At 44.3% G+C, this 17,838-nt stretch overlaps 1 protein-coding gene across 1 annotated transcript in view; it reads right to left on the reverse strand.

The window, feature by feature from the left end:
* ccser1 (coiled-coil serine-rich protein 1) overlaps nucleotides 1-17,838 on the reverse strand; it is a 1,261,432-nt gene that overhangs the window by 911,268 nt on the left and 332,326 nt on the right. The window contains exon 4 of the mRNA XM_086006589.1: nucleotides 10,579-10,693. Coding sequence (XP_085862715.1) covers nucleotides 10,579-10,693 — 115 coding nt within the window. The remainder of the gene's footprint in view (nucleotides 1-10,578; nucleotides 10,694-17,838) is intronic.

Below are 17,838 nucleotides of genomic sequence, written 5' to 3' on the forward strand. Positions count from 1 at the left end.
TGCACCACCTCCAAGGCAAGTGTATCCTTCCTTAGATAAGGAGACCAAAACTGTGCACAGTACTCCGGGTGTGGTCTTGCCAAGGCCCTGTACAATTGTAGCAAGACTTCCTTACTCTTATACTCCAACCCCCTTGCAATAAAGGCCAACATGCCATTTGCCTTCCTTATTGTTTGCTGTACCTGCATGCCAGCTTTCTGTGTTTCTTGCACGAGGACACTCAAATCTTTCCCAGATCCCACAAACACCAATGAGATAATTGGCCAGTGGTTGAGGACTATACGTTGGCCAGGACATGAGTAGAATTGCCCTGCTCTTCTTTGAATAGTGCCATGGGATCTTTTACATCCACTTAAGGAGGCAGATTGGGGCCTCGGTTTAAGGCACCTCTGACAGTGCAGCACTCCCTCAGTACTGCACCGAAGCGTCAGCCTAGATTATGTGCTCAACTCTCTGGAGTCACCCTTGAACCATCAATCTTCTGACCCAGAGGTGAGAGTGCTACCCACTGAAGCAAAGCTGACAGTAGCGTTAAACTGTTTAGACAAAGTAAGATGACTGAATGGCAGTTGCAAAAGGTCATGAAAACCTGAAAACTATTACACGCAGACATAAATAAATGAGTTTGTTCCATATGAAAAAGAAGTAGCTTTTCCATTATTGAAAGTAAAAGTATTTAGGTACAAAGTAGTCAGAATGAAGGAAGTTATATGTGACAATCAAGATTAGATCAACCAGTAGGGAGGGCTTTAGTTTCCTGGATCACTGGGTCTGCTTCTGAGACAGGTGGGACTTGTACAAGTCGGACGGTTTACACCTGAACCAGAGGGGAACCAATATCCTTGCGGGGAGGTTTGCTAGCACTGCTGGGAGGGGTTTAAACTAATTCGGCAGGGGGATGGGATACAGAGTGGAGCTATAGTAGGGGGTGATGTACAGCCAAATAAGGAGGAAAAAACAAGTCAGCAGGGAAGGCAGAGCAAAGATGTGAAGGCAAAAGGGAGTGTGGCAGGGCTGGAAGGCATTTATTTTAATGCAAGGAGTCTTGCAAATAAGGTGGATGAACTGAAGTTGTTGTTGAACACATGGGAGTACGATATTGTTGCTATCACGGAGACATGGTTGAGGGAGGGTCAGGACTGGCAGCTAAATATTCCGGGGTATAGAATCTTCAGGCGAGACAGAGGGGGGTGTAAAAGGGGAGGGGGTGTTGCAATATTAATTAAGGAGTCTATTACTGCTGTAAGGAGGGATGATATATTAGCGGGTTCCTCTAATGAGGCCATATGGGTAGAACTTAAAAACAAAAAGGGGTCAAGCACCTTGCTGGGAGTGTACTATAGGCCCCCAAACAGTCAGGGGGAGATAGAGGAACAGATATGCAGGCAGATATCAGAAAAGTGTGAAAATAATAGGGTAGTAATAGTGGGGGATTTCAACTTCCCCAATATAAATTGGGATAGTCAGAGTGTGAAAGGCTTGGAGGGAGCAGAATTCTTAAAGTGCATCCAGGAAAGCTTTTTGAGCCAACATGTAGAAAGTCCTACAAGAGAGGGGGCGGTACTGGACCTAATTCTAGGGAATGTAGCCAGGCAGGTGGTGGAAGTGTCTGTAGGAGAGCATTTTGGCGATAGTGACCACAATTCGGTGAGATTTAAGGTGGTCATGGAAAAAGACAAAGACGGCCCGGAAATCAGGGTTCTAAATTGGGGGAAGGCCGATTTTAATAAGATAAGACAGGATCTGGCAAAAGTGGACTGGGAGCAGCTACTTATAGGAAAATCCACATCAAAACAGTGGGAGGCTTTCAGAAGGGAAATAGAGAGAGTACAACACCAACATGTTCCTGTAAAGGTCAAGGGTGGGACCAACAAGCAAAGGGAACCTTGGATGACAAAGGATATACAAAAATGCATTAGGAAAAAAAGGGGGGCTTTTGGCAGTTACAAAAGACAAAAGACGGTGGAAGCCCTAGAGGAGTATAAGAGGTGCAGGGGCATACTTAAAAAGGAAATTAGGAGGGCGAGGAGGGGCCATGAAATAACACTGGCGAGCAAAATAAAGGAAAATCCTAAGATGTTTTATAAGTATATTAAGGGCAAGAGGATAACCAGGGAAAGGGTAGGGCCCATTAGGGACCAAAGTGGCAAGCTGTGTGTAGAGCCAGATGAAGTAGGTGGGGTTTTAAATGAATTTTTTGCCTCAGTGTTCACTATGGAGAAAGACGATGTAGACATAGAAGTCGGGCAAGGGGACTGTGACATACTTGAACATATTAGCATCGAGAGGGAGGAGGTACTAGCGGTTTTAGCAGGCCAAAAAGTGGATAAATCCCCAGGCCCGGACGAGATGTATCCCAGGCTGTTGTGTGAGGCAAAGGAGGAGATTGCAGGGGCTCTGACACAAATTTTCAGAACCTCTCTGGCCACAGGGGATGTACCAGAGGACTGGAGAACAGCTAATGTAGTACCATTATTCAAGAAGATGTAGCAGGGATAAACCAGGGAATTACAGGCCAGTGAGCCTAACATCTGTGGTAGGGAAATTATTGGAAAAAATTCTGAGGGACAAAATTAGTCTCCACTTGGAGAGGCAAGGATTAATCGGGATAGTCAGCATGGCTTTGTCAAGGGTAAATCATGTCTGACCAATCTGATTGAATTTTTCGAGGGGGTGACTAGGTGTGTGGATGAGGGAAATGCTGTGGATGTGGTTTACATGGACTTCAGTAAAGCTTTTGACAAGGTCCCGCATAGGAGACTGGTCAAGAAGGTAAGAGCCCATGGGATCCAGGGGGCCTTGGCACGTTGGATCCTAAACTGGCTGAGTGGCAGGAGGCAGAGGGTGATGGTCGAAGGTTGCTTTTGTGACTGGAAGCCTGTGTCCAGTGGGGTACCTCAGGGATCGGTGCTGGGTCCCTTGCTGTTTGTGATCTACATTAATGATTTGGATGAGAATGTAAAGGGTATGATCAGTAAGTTCGCGGATGACACGAAAATTGTTGGGCTGGTAAATTGCGAGGAGGAAAGCCTCAGGCTACAGGACAATATTAACGGGTTGGTCAGATGGGCGGAAAAGTGGCAAATGGAATTTAACCCGGAAAAGTGCGAGGTGATGCATTTTGGACGGACAAATAAGGCAAGGGAATACACAATGAGTGGTAGGACCCTAGGAAGTACAGAGGGTCAGAGGGACCTTGGTGTACATGTACATAGATCCCTGAAGGCAGCGGAACAGGTAGATAAGGTGGTTAAAAAGGCTTATGGGATACTTGCCTTCATTAGCAGAGGCATAGAATATAAGAGCAGGGAGGTTATGATGGAGCTGTACAAAACGCTGGTGAGGCCACAGCTGGAGTACTGTGTGCAGTTCTGGTCGCCTCACTATAGGAAGGATGTGATTGCTTTGGAGAGGGTGCAGAGAAGATTCACCAGGATGTTACCTGGGATGGAGCGCCTCAGCTATGAAAAGAGACTGGACAGGCTGGGGTTGTTTTCCTTGGAGCAAAGAAGGCTGAGGGGGGACCTGATTGAGGTGTACAAAATGATGAGGGGCATAGATAGGGTAGATAAAGAGGAACTTTTCCCCTTAGTAGGGGGGTCAATAACAAGGGGGCACAGATTCAGGGTAAGGGGCAGGAGATTTAGGGGGGATTTGAGGAGGAACTTTTTCACCCAGAGGGTGGTTGGAAGCTGGAACTCACTGCCTGAAAGGGTGGTAGAGGCAGAAACCCTCACAACATTCAAGAAGCATTTGGATGAGCACTTGAAATGCCACTGCATACAAGGCTATGGACCAAATGCTGGAAAATGGGATTAGACTGGACAGGGAGGGATGGGCGGCGCAGACACGATGGGCCGAAGGGCCTCTTTCTGTGCTGTAAAACTTTATGACTCTATGACTCTATGAGTACATGAAATTGGCCAAGAGAACTTTAAGTGCTCTTCTACCTGGATTTTTTCATTCATGCAATGCATCAGTTTACTGCACCCCATTGCAGAATTATATATTGAACAATAAGGTTGACACTGAATTACTCAACAAAAAGGTTGCAAATTCTCAGGTGTCTGAAATACAGGTCCAATATATTGTGTGTAAATTCACAAGCGTAGTTGAACGACAGTGTCAGTTGTGGATCAGTGGGTAGCACACTCACCTCTGAGTCAGAAGGTTGTGGGTTCATAGTCCCACTGTAGGGTCTTGAGCTCAAAAAATCTAGGCTAACACTCCAGTGGAGTGCTGCACTGTCAGAGGTGCCGTTTTTCAGATGAGACTTTAAACCGAGGCCCTGTCTGCTCTCAGGTGGACGTAAAAAATCCCAATGCACTATTTCGAAGAAAAGCAGGGGAGTTATCCCCGGTGTCCTGGCCAATATTTATCCCTCAATTAGCATCACAAAAACAGATTATCTGTTCATTATCGCATTGCTGTTTGTGGGAGTTTGCTGTGTGCAAATTGGCTGCCAAGTTTCCCACATTACAACAGTGATACGATAGCAAAATACTGCGGATGCTGGAAATCTGAAATAACAACAGAAAACGCTGGAAAAACTCAGCAGGGCAGGGCAACGTCCGTGGAGAGGGAAACAGAGTTAACGTTTCAGGTCGAAGACCCTTCGTCAGAACTACAACAGTGGCTCCACTTCAAAAAGTACTTCATTGGCACTTTGAGACGTCCGGTGGTCATGAAAGGCGCTACATAAATGTAAGTCTTTCTTTCTTTAGATTTTGAGAGACCCAACAAGGAGACTGTGGCACGCTGCACAGCAACACACCGAAGGTTCACTGCGAATCCAAATAGGGTTACGCACCAAACCAAATCTAAAGCCAGAATGGCATCATTTTAGGTTTGAATTTGGACCATAACCACTATGGGTATACTTTAAAGAAAATGATGGCATGCATGTTCAGTTTAGCTCCGTTACTGGATATCAGATGAGTGTTTTGGAATCAGTGATTCACGCCACAAATAAGGATAGTTATTGCTCATCATTTCTTATCGACAAACTTGAGCACATAAGCTAGGCAGACACTTTAGTGCACTATTAAGAGAGTGCCACATTGTTGGAAGCACTTTTTTTTTTATTGAAGACCATCTGCCTGTTCAGGTGCACATATAAAACAACACCCAAGAAGCTCGACTCCATTCAGGACAAAGCAGGTCGATTGATCGGCAGCCCAGCCACCACCTCTCCCTCTACCGTACCGTGGTTGCAGTGTGTACTATCCACAGGATGCACTGCAGCAACTCAGCCAAGGCTTCTTCAACAGCATCTCACAAACCCGCGACCTTCACCGCCTAGAAGGATAAGGGCAGCAGGTGCAAGGGAACAAGTTCCCCTCCAAGTCGCACACCATCGCGACTTGGACATATATCGGCCGTTCCTTCATCGTCACTGGGTCCAAATCCTGGAACTCCCTCCCTAACAGCACTGTGGGAGTACCTTCACCACACGGACTGCAGCGGTTCAAGGCGGCGGCTCACCACCACCTTCTCAAGGGGCAACTAGGGACGGGCAATAAATGCCGGCCTCACCAGTGGTGCCCGCATCCCGAGAATTAATTTGAAAAACATGAGGAGGAAGTCCTGACCAACATTCCTCCCATAACCAGCCCCAATTATTTGATAACTTACCTCATTTGTTTTGTGCTGACTGGCTGCTATATTTCCCCACAAAAGTACAGTGACTACACTTTAAAAATAATTTGTTGGCTATGAAGTGCTTTGAGATTGCCCGAAGACACAATAAGGTGCTTATTAATTACAAGTTCTTTCTTTATTAGTTTGTGTCCCAGGAAGGATTACAAATTTAACACCTGGCAGTCTAAGCGTGTTTCTGCATTTCTCTGCTCTGTTGATGTGGGTTGGGTTATTAATTAGTTTAGAATAAATGAACAAAGTTATTAATTTGCATGTTCGGTTTGATTCAATTCCATCACAGCCCTTTTAAATCTAAGCTGACTGTTCCATGTTTAAAGAGATGGCAGATAACCATCTCATTCCTGTCTGCAGCTTGTGAGTGTAATGCAGCTTAAATGAATCATTATTGCCCTGTCCCATTTTATTTTATTTTTTAAAAAAAGCCATCAGCCTGGGCTGTGAAATTCCTGAATTTGAGAATATCATTCTCAACAATACATCTACTTTACTGCATCCTGACTCTGTCAATCGAGAAGGAATGTAGAGCGGTGATAAAACTGCAGCTACATGCAAATCTACTGATGTTACATGACAGAATGCAGGATTGGGTTCTCTGCACTAAAGCAAATACGGGAGTTTCACAATCCATAAGCATTCTGGGTGGAATTAAGTGGCTTACAATTGCCACGACCGGTCAAATGAAATGTTCAGGAAAACATCCCAATGAGGCATCGGTGCACCAATCTGATTTCAAAGTATTAACAACATAAAATCCATTAACTCTTGGTTCTCCGTCTGATGGCCAAACACACTGGTAATGGGTTGTTTTTTTTAATGACAACAGAAAGTTAAAATAGGGTTGAGGATATATAAACATATACAGTGTATATATATTTTTGAACACCATAAATCTTGCCTCGCTCATGTCATTATTTTACCAGATTTTAGTTGCTAAATCCAGCGCAGCAGTTGTGTGCCATACTGGCAACCTCATTATATTCCATTTTTTCCCCCTACGTGCTTTTTATTGCCGTCTCCACTTGGTAGCATTCAGTGCGCGCCAAGTGACTGGGAACATGAAACAATGGCCGCAAGTAAATGAGATGCAGGCCATATCTGATGTGAATGCGACTGGACACGGATGGAACAAACCCTACAATGGAACTATGGAACGTATACTCCCTCAGTCCTTTCCAAAGGCTTAAGTACAGATTTCTGACCAAATAGAAAGGAGTCTGTGATCAAATGACACAGTAGTCTCTTCGGATTGTACTTTGCTGCTATCCTGCAATAAAGGCCCTAATATGTGAAGAGAACAGCATTTATTTCCAGTAGCTATTAAGCGCTCGACAGATTTTCAGCTTCCATAACAGTTCCACAAAATTCAAATGATTTCAAATGGTGTAATTAATTTTTAATTGATTTCATTGGGGCATTAAACTAATACTTGTGTTTGGACCCACGCCAGTTCGAATTAGCTGCAAGGTATTACACAGTCAGCAAGTTAGGATAGTGATTTTCACATTGGCTTTTTAATCTTTGAAGTTCTGTAACATCGGAAAACTGAGAACAGGTAAATGAAATATGCAAATTGGAATCAACACCCCGTGCCAACATTGAACCAATTTCAATTTAAATGCTTGGAGATTGGCTCTGCGTCACACTCAAGAGGTGCCAGAAGATATACAACAAACAGATTCCATCCTGCTTCTGTCAAAATTCATCAAAAATTAAACAAAGACAAATTTAAAAATCCACACTTACCAATTTCTCTCCAGGGCATCGGAGTTGAGAATCGGCGATGATTTCTTTTGAAATCATTTAAAAATCTGTACTTGCTGCAGTGCCTCCCTACATAATTAATAGTTATAAACTGGTTTGAAAGCTGAACGCCGACAAAACCAGAAGTGCTACAGGGCCTAAAACATAATCCGACAATGTGAGGTTTGTGTTATTTATAAGTGAGGCTTAGCATACACGAGGGAGTACAAGCCTATATCACAACCCCGCCGCACTCCAAATGGTGGATCAAACAAGGTCCTTCTGGGATTATTATTAAGAGCCAAATGCATGAGACATGAAGTGCTGGCCCTGTCTGGTGGCGGGGCAGGGGGGCGGTGCGGTGTTAAGAATCTCTTTGCGAGATCTTTGATTCCAAATGATTCGATGTTGGCCCGTATTAGTGGCAGTGGTTAAAAGTTTATTCAACACAAGCATGGATCACTACAATTACTGTATCTGAAGCAGCAGATTACGAGGTATAATTAGGAGTTATGCTACCCCATTTATGCCTTGGGTAAAAGTCGCGATAAGAGTCATCTGCACCCCTCGCTAGCCGTGCCTCCAGGCCCATTTAACCTCTCTGAGAGTCCCCTAGAATTACTCGAATCCTCCTCTGTTAACTTCTACACTTAACCCCTGCCGGTGTCCCTTTCTTATACCATCTCTTTCAATTGAAATCTATGGAGCTTCCCTCGGATCGATCACTCGACTTCCCTTTCTCCCCTGATAGGTCCTCTCTCTTCTCCTCTGATCTCACACCATCCCTCCCCTTCTGTGACTTTCCACTGAAAAACACCTATTTCCAAGAGATGTTATTGTGGCACACCAAGGCCCCTTCTTATCCATCTAGTGAACCTCCCTTATCAGTCTGGTTTCTATGGTTGAATAGATTCCAGGCCCAATGCGCCTTGATTTTCTCAAGTTACTAAAACTCCTGTCTTGTCAAGGTCTGTGACTTCATGCCTTTTTACCGTGTTGCGTTCAGCTTTAGCCTACTGTGATAAAAATGTCAAGCTGATCAGTGTTTTTCCCCATCAGTCTTTTCGCTAAGCTGCTTACCTTGCCTTGTAAGCTAATTCTAAATATAAATATATTATATATATAGATAAGGGGCAGGAGGTTTAGAGGGGATTTGAGGAAAAACTTTTTCACCCAGAGGGTGGTTGGAATCTGGAACTCACTGCCTGAAAGGGTGGTAGAGGCAGGAACCCTCACAACATTCAAGAAGCATTTAGATGAGCACTTGAAATGCCATAGCATACAAGGCTACAGACCAAGTGCTGGAAAATGGGATTAGAATAGACAGGGCTTGATGGCCGGCATGGACACGATGGGCCAAAGGGCCTCTTCCTGTGCTGTATAACTCTATGAATATATATCTATATATATAAAACAGTACGTCTCTCTGTCTCTCCGTCAGTCTGTCTGTCTGTCTGTCCGGCTATACAATCAAAAGTTATAGAGCGTACCTACACATGTGTTATATCAAAAGAAAGCTCATCATTAGGGGACTCTTGTAGGCATATTTACTTTTTGGTCGGACAAAAATTGTTCGCACATTATACAAAAAACCTTCAAAATTCCACTCATTATCCACTCATTAGCATTGACTGACGTCAAGGTCGACCAATCCTGTGCCGTCATGATTGACCAATCCTACAGTTCAGTCACCTGATGGTTGACCAATCAGTGTATGTGTGGGCAGGACTAATCGTTTTCATCTCAGGGATCTGTCAGCCATTATACAGCAGCCAGGGCAGCTAAAAACTTTGGTAATCCAGGTCAGTTTCTTTTTTTTTAAATAAGATTTACCAAAAATGTTTTATAAGTACTTCAACTTTCATCTTTGAAGGTATTAAAAGCTAGAAATGTTTAGGTTAAAAAACAGTGCAAGACGGGCCTAGGCTTCTCCAACTGCCAACAGCCCAAATCCAGTCCCAGGCTCCCGGCCCACACATCCACCAGGCCCAAAAAAGCCCTGGAAACTGCCGACAACCCAAATTCAGTCCCAGGCTCCCGGCCCACACATCCACCAGCCCCAAAATTGCCCTGCAACGCGGGGCTCCCCTGCTAGTATATATATATGTGTGTGCGCGTATGAGTGTTAATAAACAAATTTGCAACTGCATGAAAATAAGTGTTAATAGACAAATTAATAAGTAAATTGGCTATAATCTTACAGGGGAGCAGGGCAAACAACAAATAGACAACTAGGCAGTGGTGAGAATCTGGTACTCGCCACCACAGGGAGTGCTTGAAGCGAATAATATAGATGCATTTAAGGGGAAGCAAGATAAACATATGAGGGAGAAGGGATTAGAGGGTTACGCTGACAGAGTTAGACGAGGAAAGACGGGAGGAGGTGCGAGTGGAACATAGACTGGTTGGGCCGAATGGCCTGTTCCTGTGAGGTATATCCTATGTAATCCTATTTTTTGCCAGAGAGAGAGAGGAGACAAAACTCTTAGGGCCAGTCACCGAGAATGAATCTCATGTATCGTTTGGCGATGGAGGTCTGAGAGAAGATCATCCGCCCCCCTCCACCCCTTACTCCCAACTGGGAAATGGTACATGGCACTGGTAATGCAAGAAAATGTAAGACAAGAAAATAAGCACCGTTGCCAAGGTAACACAAGCACTGCGGAATGTGACAAATTATTTTAGCATTGCTCTGGTGGGCTAGATTGCGATTAAGATGGAATGAGCCTTTAAATGTACAATAAGCAGAGAAAATGCAAAGAGAGAGAAATAAAACTGATTCGAATCAAGAGAATTACTTTCTGTCAAAATCCCTCCTCTAACCAATCCCATCGATAGTTTTTCAGCACAATTAATGTATGCCTGCAGTGGCTCAGTGGGTGAGTTTGTGTGCTAGAAGGCAACCATCTTAAGCATTTCAGGTGTAGCCTTAATATGTTATCAACAGATGGTAGCCTGGAAGATAATGTTTGCTGTATAAGCATATAACCACTTAACACTGGAACAGTTTACATCTAGGGTAAGCTTGAACAAGGCTTGTATGATATTTCCTTGCTTGTTCATTTTAAGTGGGTTAAACACCTGTTAAAATACCCGGAGGGACAACGTGATCCAAACGCATTAAACCTTGAGATGCTAATTCCCAGCGAATAGAATTTCAAAGCTGATAGAACTTACCGAAATGTTTGGCGGCAGCACTGTCACACTGATGACGCTGATCTTCCAGGAACTCCAAGTCCAACATCAAGTCGTCCTCATCCAGGTCACATGATCCCAGTCTATTCAGAACATCCTGAATCCAAGGGAGGAAGGAAAAAAAATACAGCTATTAAAATATCACTAAAATAATTCTGCAAAAAATTTCTCTAATCGGCAACTTTCAAAAAAATTCGTTCCTGCGATGTGGGTGTTGCTGGCAAGGCCGGCATTTATTGCCCATCCCTAATTGCCCCTTGAGAAGGTGGTGGTGAGCCGCCTTCTTGAACCGCTGCAGTCCATGTGGTGAAGGTACTCCCACAGTGCTGTTAGGGAGGGAGTTCCAGGATTTTGACCCAGCGACGATGAAGGAACGGCGATATATTTCCAAGTCAGGATGGCATGTGACTTGGAGGGGCTCTTGCAGGTGGTGGTGTTCCCATGTGCCTGCTGCCCTTGTCCTTCTAGGTGGAAGAGGTTGCGGGTTTGGGAAGTTCTGCCGAAGAAACCTTGGCAAGTTACTGCAGTGCATCTTGTGGATGGTACACACTGCAGCCACGGTGCGCCGGTGGTGGAGGGAGTGAATGTTTAAGGTGGTGGATGGGATGCCAATCAAGCGGACTTCTTTGTCCTGGATGGTGTCAAGCCTCTTTAGTGTTGTTGGAGCTGTACTCATCCAGGCAAGTGGAGAATATTCCATCACACTTCTGACTTGTGCCTTGTAGATGGTGGAAAGGAGTCAGGAGGTGAGACACTCGTCGCAGAATATCTAGCTCTGACCTGCTCTTGTTGCCACAGTATTTATGTGGCTGGTCCAATTAAGTTTCTGGTCAATGGTGACTCCAACTACCAGCATTAAAAACCTGCATGGCAAATTAAAGAATTAAAAATTCTAAAAGAACTTTAGACTGGTGGAGTCATATGCGAGACAGATGGGCACCATTCTCTTGATTAAAGTTTATATTGCACAGACACAAATTCAAGGGGTCACAATATTCTGGTTACAACCACCTTTCGGATGAGACGTTAAACCGAGACCCAGTCTGATCTCCAAGACCAATGTTAAGAATCCCGTGGCACTTTTCGAAAAGCTGGGGAGTTCTCCTGGTGTCCTGGCCAACATTTATCCCTCAACCAACACCGCCAAAAACAGATTATCTGGTCGTTATCACATTGCTGTTTGTGGGAGCTTGCTGTGCGCAAATTGGCTGCCACGTTTCCCTACATTACAACAGTGACTACACTACGAGTACTTAATTGGCTGTGAAGCACTTTGGGATAATCCTGAGGTCGAGAAAGGCACTATATTAAGTGCAAGATCTTTCTTTCTTTCACACCTATGCAATGATTAATTCTCAGTCACTGTCAGTATACTTTTGCCTGTTTCTCTTTTAACTATTTTCTCATATTTAATCCATACAGTTACATTTTAGAATCCTGAGGCAGGGAAGGGTTAACGTAGAATTAACGGCACAGAATCTGGCCATTCAACCCAACAGGTCTATGCCAGTACAATAGCAAAATACTGCAGATGCTGGAAATCTGAAATAACAACAGAAAATGCTGGAAAAACTCAGCAGGCCAGGCAACATCCGTGGAGAGAAAATAGGGTCAACGTTTCAGGTCAAACCCTTTGTCAAGACTGGAAAAGCACAGGAATGAAATAGATTGAAAGGCCAGGCTGGGAGAGAACAAAAGAGAAGTGAAGAGACATTAAGAGGTATTCAAAACCAGACGAGATGGTGATAGGACTAGTGGAGACAAAAGACGGCTCTAGATTAGGTGTGAAATGCGCTGGCAGAATGAGAGACCGCTGCCATGTGGGAGAGAAAAAAAAAAGGGGGGGGGAAAAGGGCCAAAACAAAGATGTGGATAAAAAATAAGTAAAAATGTGATGGGGGCCGAGGTTATGATCTGAAATTGTTGAACTCGATATTGAGTCCGGAAGGCTGTAAAGTTTCTAATCGGAAGATGAGGTGCTGTTCCTGGAGCTTACACTGAGCTTCCATGGAACAATGCAAGAGCCCGAGTAGTGAGCTCTGAGTGGGAATGGGGTGGTGAATATGCCAGGTCTATGCCAGTGTTAATGCTCCCTACAAACCTTCTCCCACCTCACTTCATCTCACCTTATTAACATATCCTTCTATTCCCTTCTCCTTCATTTGCTTGTCTAGCTTCCCCTTAAATGCATCTATGCTAATCGCCACAACCACTCCCTGTAGCAGCGAGTTCCACATTCTTACCACTCTTCTGCATTCCTTATTGGATTTATTAGTGACTATTTATGGCCTCAAGTTTTGGTCTCCCCCACAGGTAGAAACATCTCTACGTCTAACCCATCGAACCCCTTTATAATTTTAAAGACAGTTCAGCGTTTTTCCAGGGTTCCTGCAGCTGCTCCACCAATGTCATGGCGGGCGATTAGGAGAATCGCAGCGGAAATTCAACCCCCACACCTTAGGTGCCGACGATCACATTGGAAAAAATCAAAGCAAGGGCAACACTACTGCTTGGCTTGCAACCAGTCAATCCAGGCAGCCGCTCTGATCCATTTACAATGGAACTCTTGGCCTAACCAAAAGGAACACTGGGTGACTGGACTGGGAGAGAGGAATCTAAGCTGCGGGGAGCGGAACAAAGAGCACAAGTGAGCCTAGCTCGCACCACTTTGCAGCTCACGTCAGACAGTTGCGCTGAACTGAACCATTTTTAACGCCACTAGCTGGTCTCCTGTGGCGGTGCACACGGGGAGTCAAGGCCAAGTGTAGTGCTCAGGTGGAGCAAATATAGAAGTCAGGGGAGAAATGGATCAGGGTACACAGATATAATTCGATCCCCTATTTCAAATCATATATTTTGTCTTTATTTTGCTGCGTGCACTGCAAATTGCTATAAATGGAAACTGCGTAGGTAAACTGGTCAAACTGTAATTACAGCTTCCTGCCAGTGGTGGCGCTGCAGCACCTCCACTGCTACAGTGTGACATGTTTACATAGGAAACGCCCATTATAAATGTCAACTTAGGAATTTGTAATGGAAAGAGTTGACAGGAGGTGTGCGCTGATATGAGATCTTGTTACATAATGCCATAGGTGTAAAATAAAAACTACCACTGTGATTCTCACAGTGTTGTATACTTTAGATCCTGCATCATAATCAGCCCTACCTCACACCAGCCCTATCTATTGCAACTGACCACTCTCAGCAACATGCCTGGAAATGGATTAAAGGTTGCAAATATATCTCAGGGTTCAGATGATCACAGAACAGTCTCGTGGTTTAGTGTATTCTCCACATAGGAACAGGAGGAGGCCATTCAGCCCCTCAAACCTGTTCCGCCATTCAATTAGATCACGGCTGATCTGTATCTTAACTCCATTTACCCACCTTGGTTCCATATATCTTAACATCCTTGCCTAACAAAAATCTATCAATCTTAGATTTGAAATTTTCTATTGACCCCCAGCCGCAACAGTTTTTTTGTGGGGGGAGAGGGTTCCAGATTTCCGCTACCCTTTATGATGTCAGGAAGAAGTGCTGCCTGACATCACCCCTGAACAGCCTAGCTGTAATTTCATAAGAACATAAGAAGTAGGAGCAGGAGTAGGCCATACGGCCCCTCGGGCCTGCTCCGCCATTCAATAGGATCATGGCTGATCCGAATCTAGACTCACGTCCACTTCCCTGCCCTCTCCCCGTAACCCCTAATTCCCTTATCTGCTAGGAAACTGTCTATCTCCATTTTAAATTTATTTAATGTTGTAGCTTCCGCAGCTCTCTGGGGTAGCAAATTCCATAGATTTACTACCCTCTGAGTGAAGAAGTTTCTCCTCATCTCAGTTTTGAAAGGGCAGCCCCTTATTCTAAGATTATGCCCCCTAGTTCTAGTCTCACCCATCAGTGGAAACATCCTCACCGCACCCACCCGATCAAGCCCCCTCACAATCTTATATGTTTCGATAAGATCGCCTCTCATTCTTCTGAACTCCAATGAGTAGAGGCCCAACCTACTCAACCTCTCCTCATACGTCAACCCCCTCATCTCTGGAATCAACCGAGTGAACCTTCTCTGAACCGCCTCGAGAGCAAGTATATCTTTTCTTAAATATGGAAACCAAAACTGCATGCAGTATTCCAGGTGTGGCCTCACCAATACCCTGTATAACTGCAGCAAGACTTCCCTGTTTTTATACTCCATCCCCCTTGCAATAAAAGCCAAGATTCCATTGGCCTTCCTGATCACCTGCTGCACCTGCATACTAACTTTTTGTGTTTCATGCACCAGGACCCCCAGATCCCTTTGTACTGTAGCACTTTGCAGTTTCTCTCCATTTAGATAATAACTTGCTCTTTGATTTTTTCTGCCAAAGTGCATAACCCCTTGTTCTGGACTCCCTCACCATAGGAAATAGTTTCTCTCTGTCTACCCATCAAATCCTTCAACCGTCTCATACAGATCAATTAGATCACCCCTTAATCTTCTATACTCAAGGGAATACAAGTGGAGTTTATGCAACCTGTTCTCATCATTTAACTCTTTTAGCCCCGGTATCATTCTGGTGAATCTGCGCTGCCCCCCCTCCAAGGCCAATACATCCCTCCTGAGGTGTGGTGCCCAGAACTGAACGCAGTGCTCCAGGTGGGGTCTAACCAGGGGCTTTATACAACGGCAACATAACTTCCACCCTGATGTATTCCAGCCTCCTCGAGATTCGCCCCACATCCTCTCCACTGAATTGCAGCATTGTAACTCACTCCCACATGCTGACCAATCTGAACTGCAAAAATTGCAGCCGAATTAGACCGTCAGTTCTGAATATAACTAAGGCTGAACTCTCACACATATAGAAAAAATGTTGTGCTTTGGCTTCGGATGAAGTTATTGTGTGGTTTGTTGCATTTCCACACACATTTAAATTGCACTTGCGAAGGTGCAAAGTAATAGTATATTAAGGGGGTTAGATGCCCCCTCGGCTCTGGCCCAACAACATGCCTTAGCCCACCAAACAGCGCCCTCTACTGCACCAGTGTGAAGCTTTCTCCTCATCAGGTCAAGGGAATGAAATACAGGCAGGGCTGGAAAATCCAAGACGCTGGATAGTAGGAAATATATACACCTAGGGTTAAATATTCCACTCATTTTATTTGCCTTAATAATTAGATGGGAATACAGCAGGAAAAGAAAACTGTGAATAGGTTTCTAATAGGGGCATAGATTTAAAGTAATTGGTAGAAGGATTAGGGGGGAGTTGAGAACTTTTTTCACCCAGAGGGTGGTGGGGGTCTGGAACTCACTGTCTGAAAGGGTGGTAGAGGCAGAAACCCTCATCACATTTAAAAAGTACTTGGATAGGCGCTTGAAGTGCTGTAACCTACAGGGCTACGGACCAAGAGCAATGAAGGTGGGATTAGGCCGGATCGCTCTTTCTCGGCCGGCACAGACACGATGGGCCGAGTGGCCTCCTTCTGTGCCGTAAATGTCTACGATTCTCATTTCACCATAAAATATAAAATTTCACAGCATCTCCGTGCAGAGAGCAAGCATCTGCACAGCAGCACGAAATCAGATTTGGCAGAAAGAAACTTTCAACCAAGTTTAAATGGAATCAAAAAAAATAAGTAAAAATATTAACAGGCCGGGCATTTGTCAAAGAACGCATCATGTATCCCTTTCTGCACAATTAGTGACTCAAGCTATGTTATAAAATATGCATTTTCATAAAACTGAAGGAAATTTCCTAATATTTCTTGCCACTGCAGCTTAAGGCTAAAATGAAACCTTGTTACATTAGCTTATGAATCTATCTTTCTAACACAATTACTTTGGAGCAGCAGAATTTTAAATTACCCCTGCATCAGCAGAGAGTGTGAGGCAGTGTTTCAATTATATCACAATGAAGGTACAATACCCCATTTACATTTAATTAATTTCTGCTCTTCTAAAATGGAATTGCTTACAGCCAACAGAACATAAAACTAAACGGGCTTTTTTTTTTGCATTATCTGATCTGCACCCAGCTTTTCTTGCGGAAAATGCATTATTGAATACCCCTGTATTCCCAAACCGCGCTCTGCAAAGGTTCAAGGGTGCTTTCAGAAGAAAGTGCAGTCTATTCAACCCGCCTGAAGGATGCTCAAATTGAAATGTACTTGTCTAAATTGGTTTGCAAATCTTCAACCGTCAGGTGACAACAAATACACACTGCAACTGGAGCCCAACTTGATGTCTGCACTTATACCATTTAGCTTTGATATTTCAACTCGGAGTTGATAATTGTAAGTAATACAGTATTACCTAACGAGTGAATTCATAATGTCTGAAGAAGCAGTATAAATTTGGCTCGGACAAAATGACAAGCAGCAAGCCGCTTCATACAAAGCCCACTGCCGCCATCTAGTGTCCAAATATACAATGTTCGACCAACGCTTATTTTCCGATTTGTAACACAAACAATTCTGCCCAGAACTGATCCTTAAATTACACGTACAATGAATATGTAAAACACTAATATTGTGCACAAAACAATAAATCTCGTTAAAATCCTCCATGGCGATACCAGCAGGTATTAACCGTGTCAGCCGTGGCGCAGTGGGTAGCACTCTCTCGCCTCTCAGCCAGAAGGTTCGTGGGTTCAAGTCCCACTCCAGGGATTTGAGCACATAAAGCTAGGCTGACACTCCAGTGTAGTACTGAGGGAGCGCTGCACTGTCGGAGGTGCCGTCTTTCGGATGAGCCGTTAAACCGAGGCCCTGTTTGCTTTCTCAGGTGAACGGACAAGATCCCATGGCACTATTTCGAAGAAGAGGAGCGGAGATATCCCCGCTGTCCTGGCTGTTAAGTCTGTGTGTCCCAGTTATGCTTATTATAAATCACTGGACACAGACCACAAGAATAACTTTAACAGGTCTTTACTATTCGGAGGTCAGGGCTGAACTGCCCAGCAAATCCCTACACAACACTTATAGACCGGTGTGGTCACCACCGGTATTACAGTATACAGCAGCCAAGAGAAAGTAGTACATCTCTTAAGGTAGTTCTCTTAAGGTGGAACAGGTTACATACACCACAATCCTCCCTTTTTAGCTTAACAGTTATATCCCCATTTAACATAACATAATAACATATAGATATATATATATACAACTTCATGCAAAACAGTTCAAAGATTCAGTCTCTGAGGAGGCCTCCTGATTCGAGTTGGATAACGCCTTTCACGGGTCTCTGATTCTCGTTGCTGGGGT

Source organism: Somniosus microcephalus, chromosome 2 (assembly GCF_052327205.1).
Source record: "Somniosus microcephalus isolate GS21.2 chromosome 2, FLI_Smic_1.0, whole genome shotgun sequence".
Classification (NCBI taxonomy): domain Eukaryota; kingdom Metazoa; phylum Chordata; class Chondrichthyes; order Squaliformes; family Somniosidae; genus Somniosus; species Somniosus microcephalus.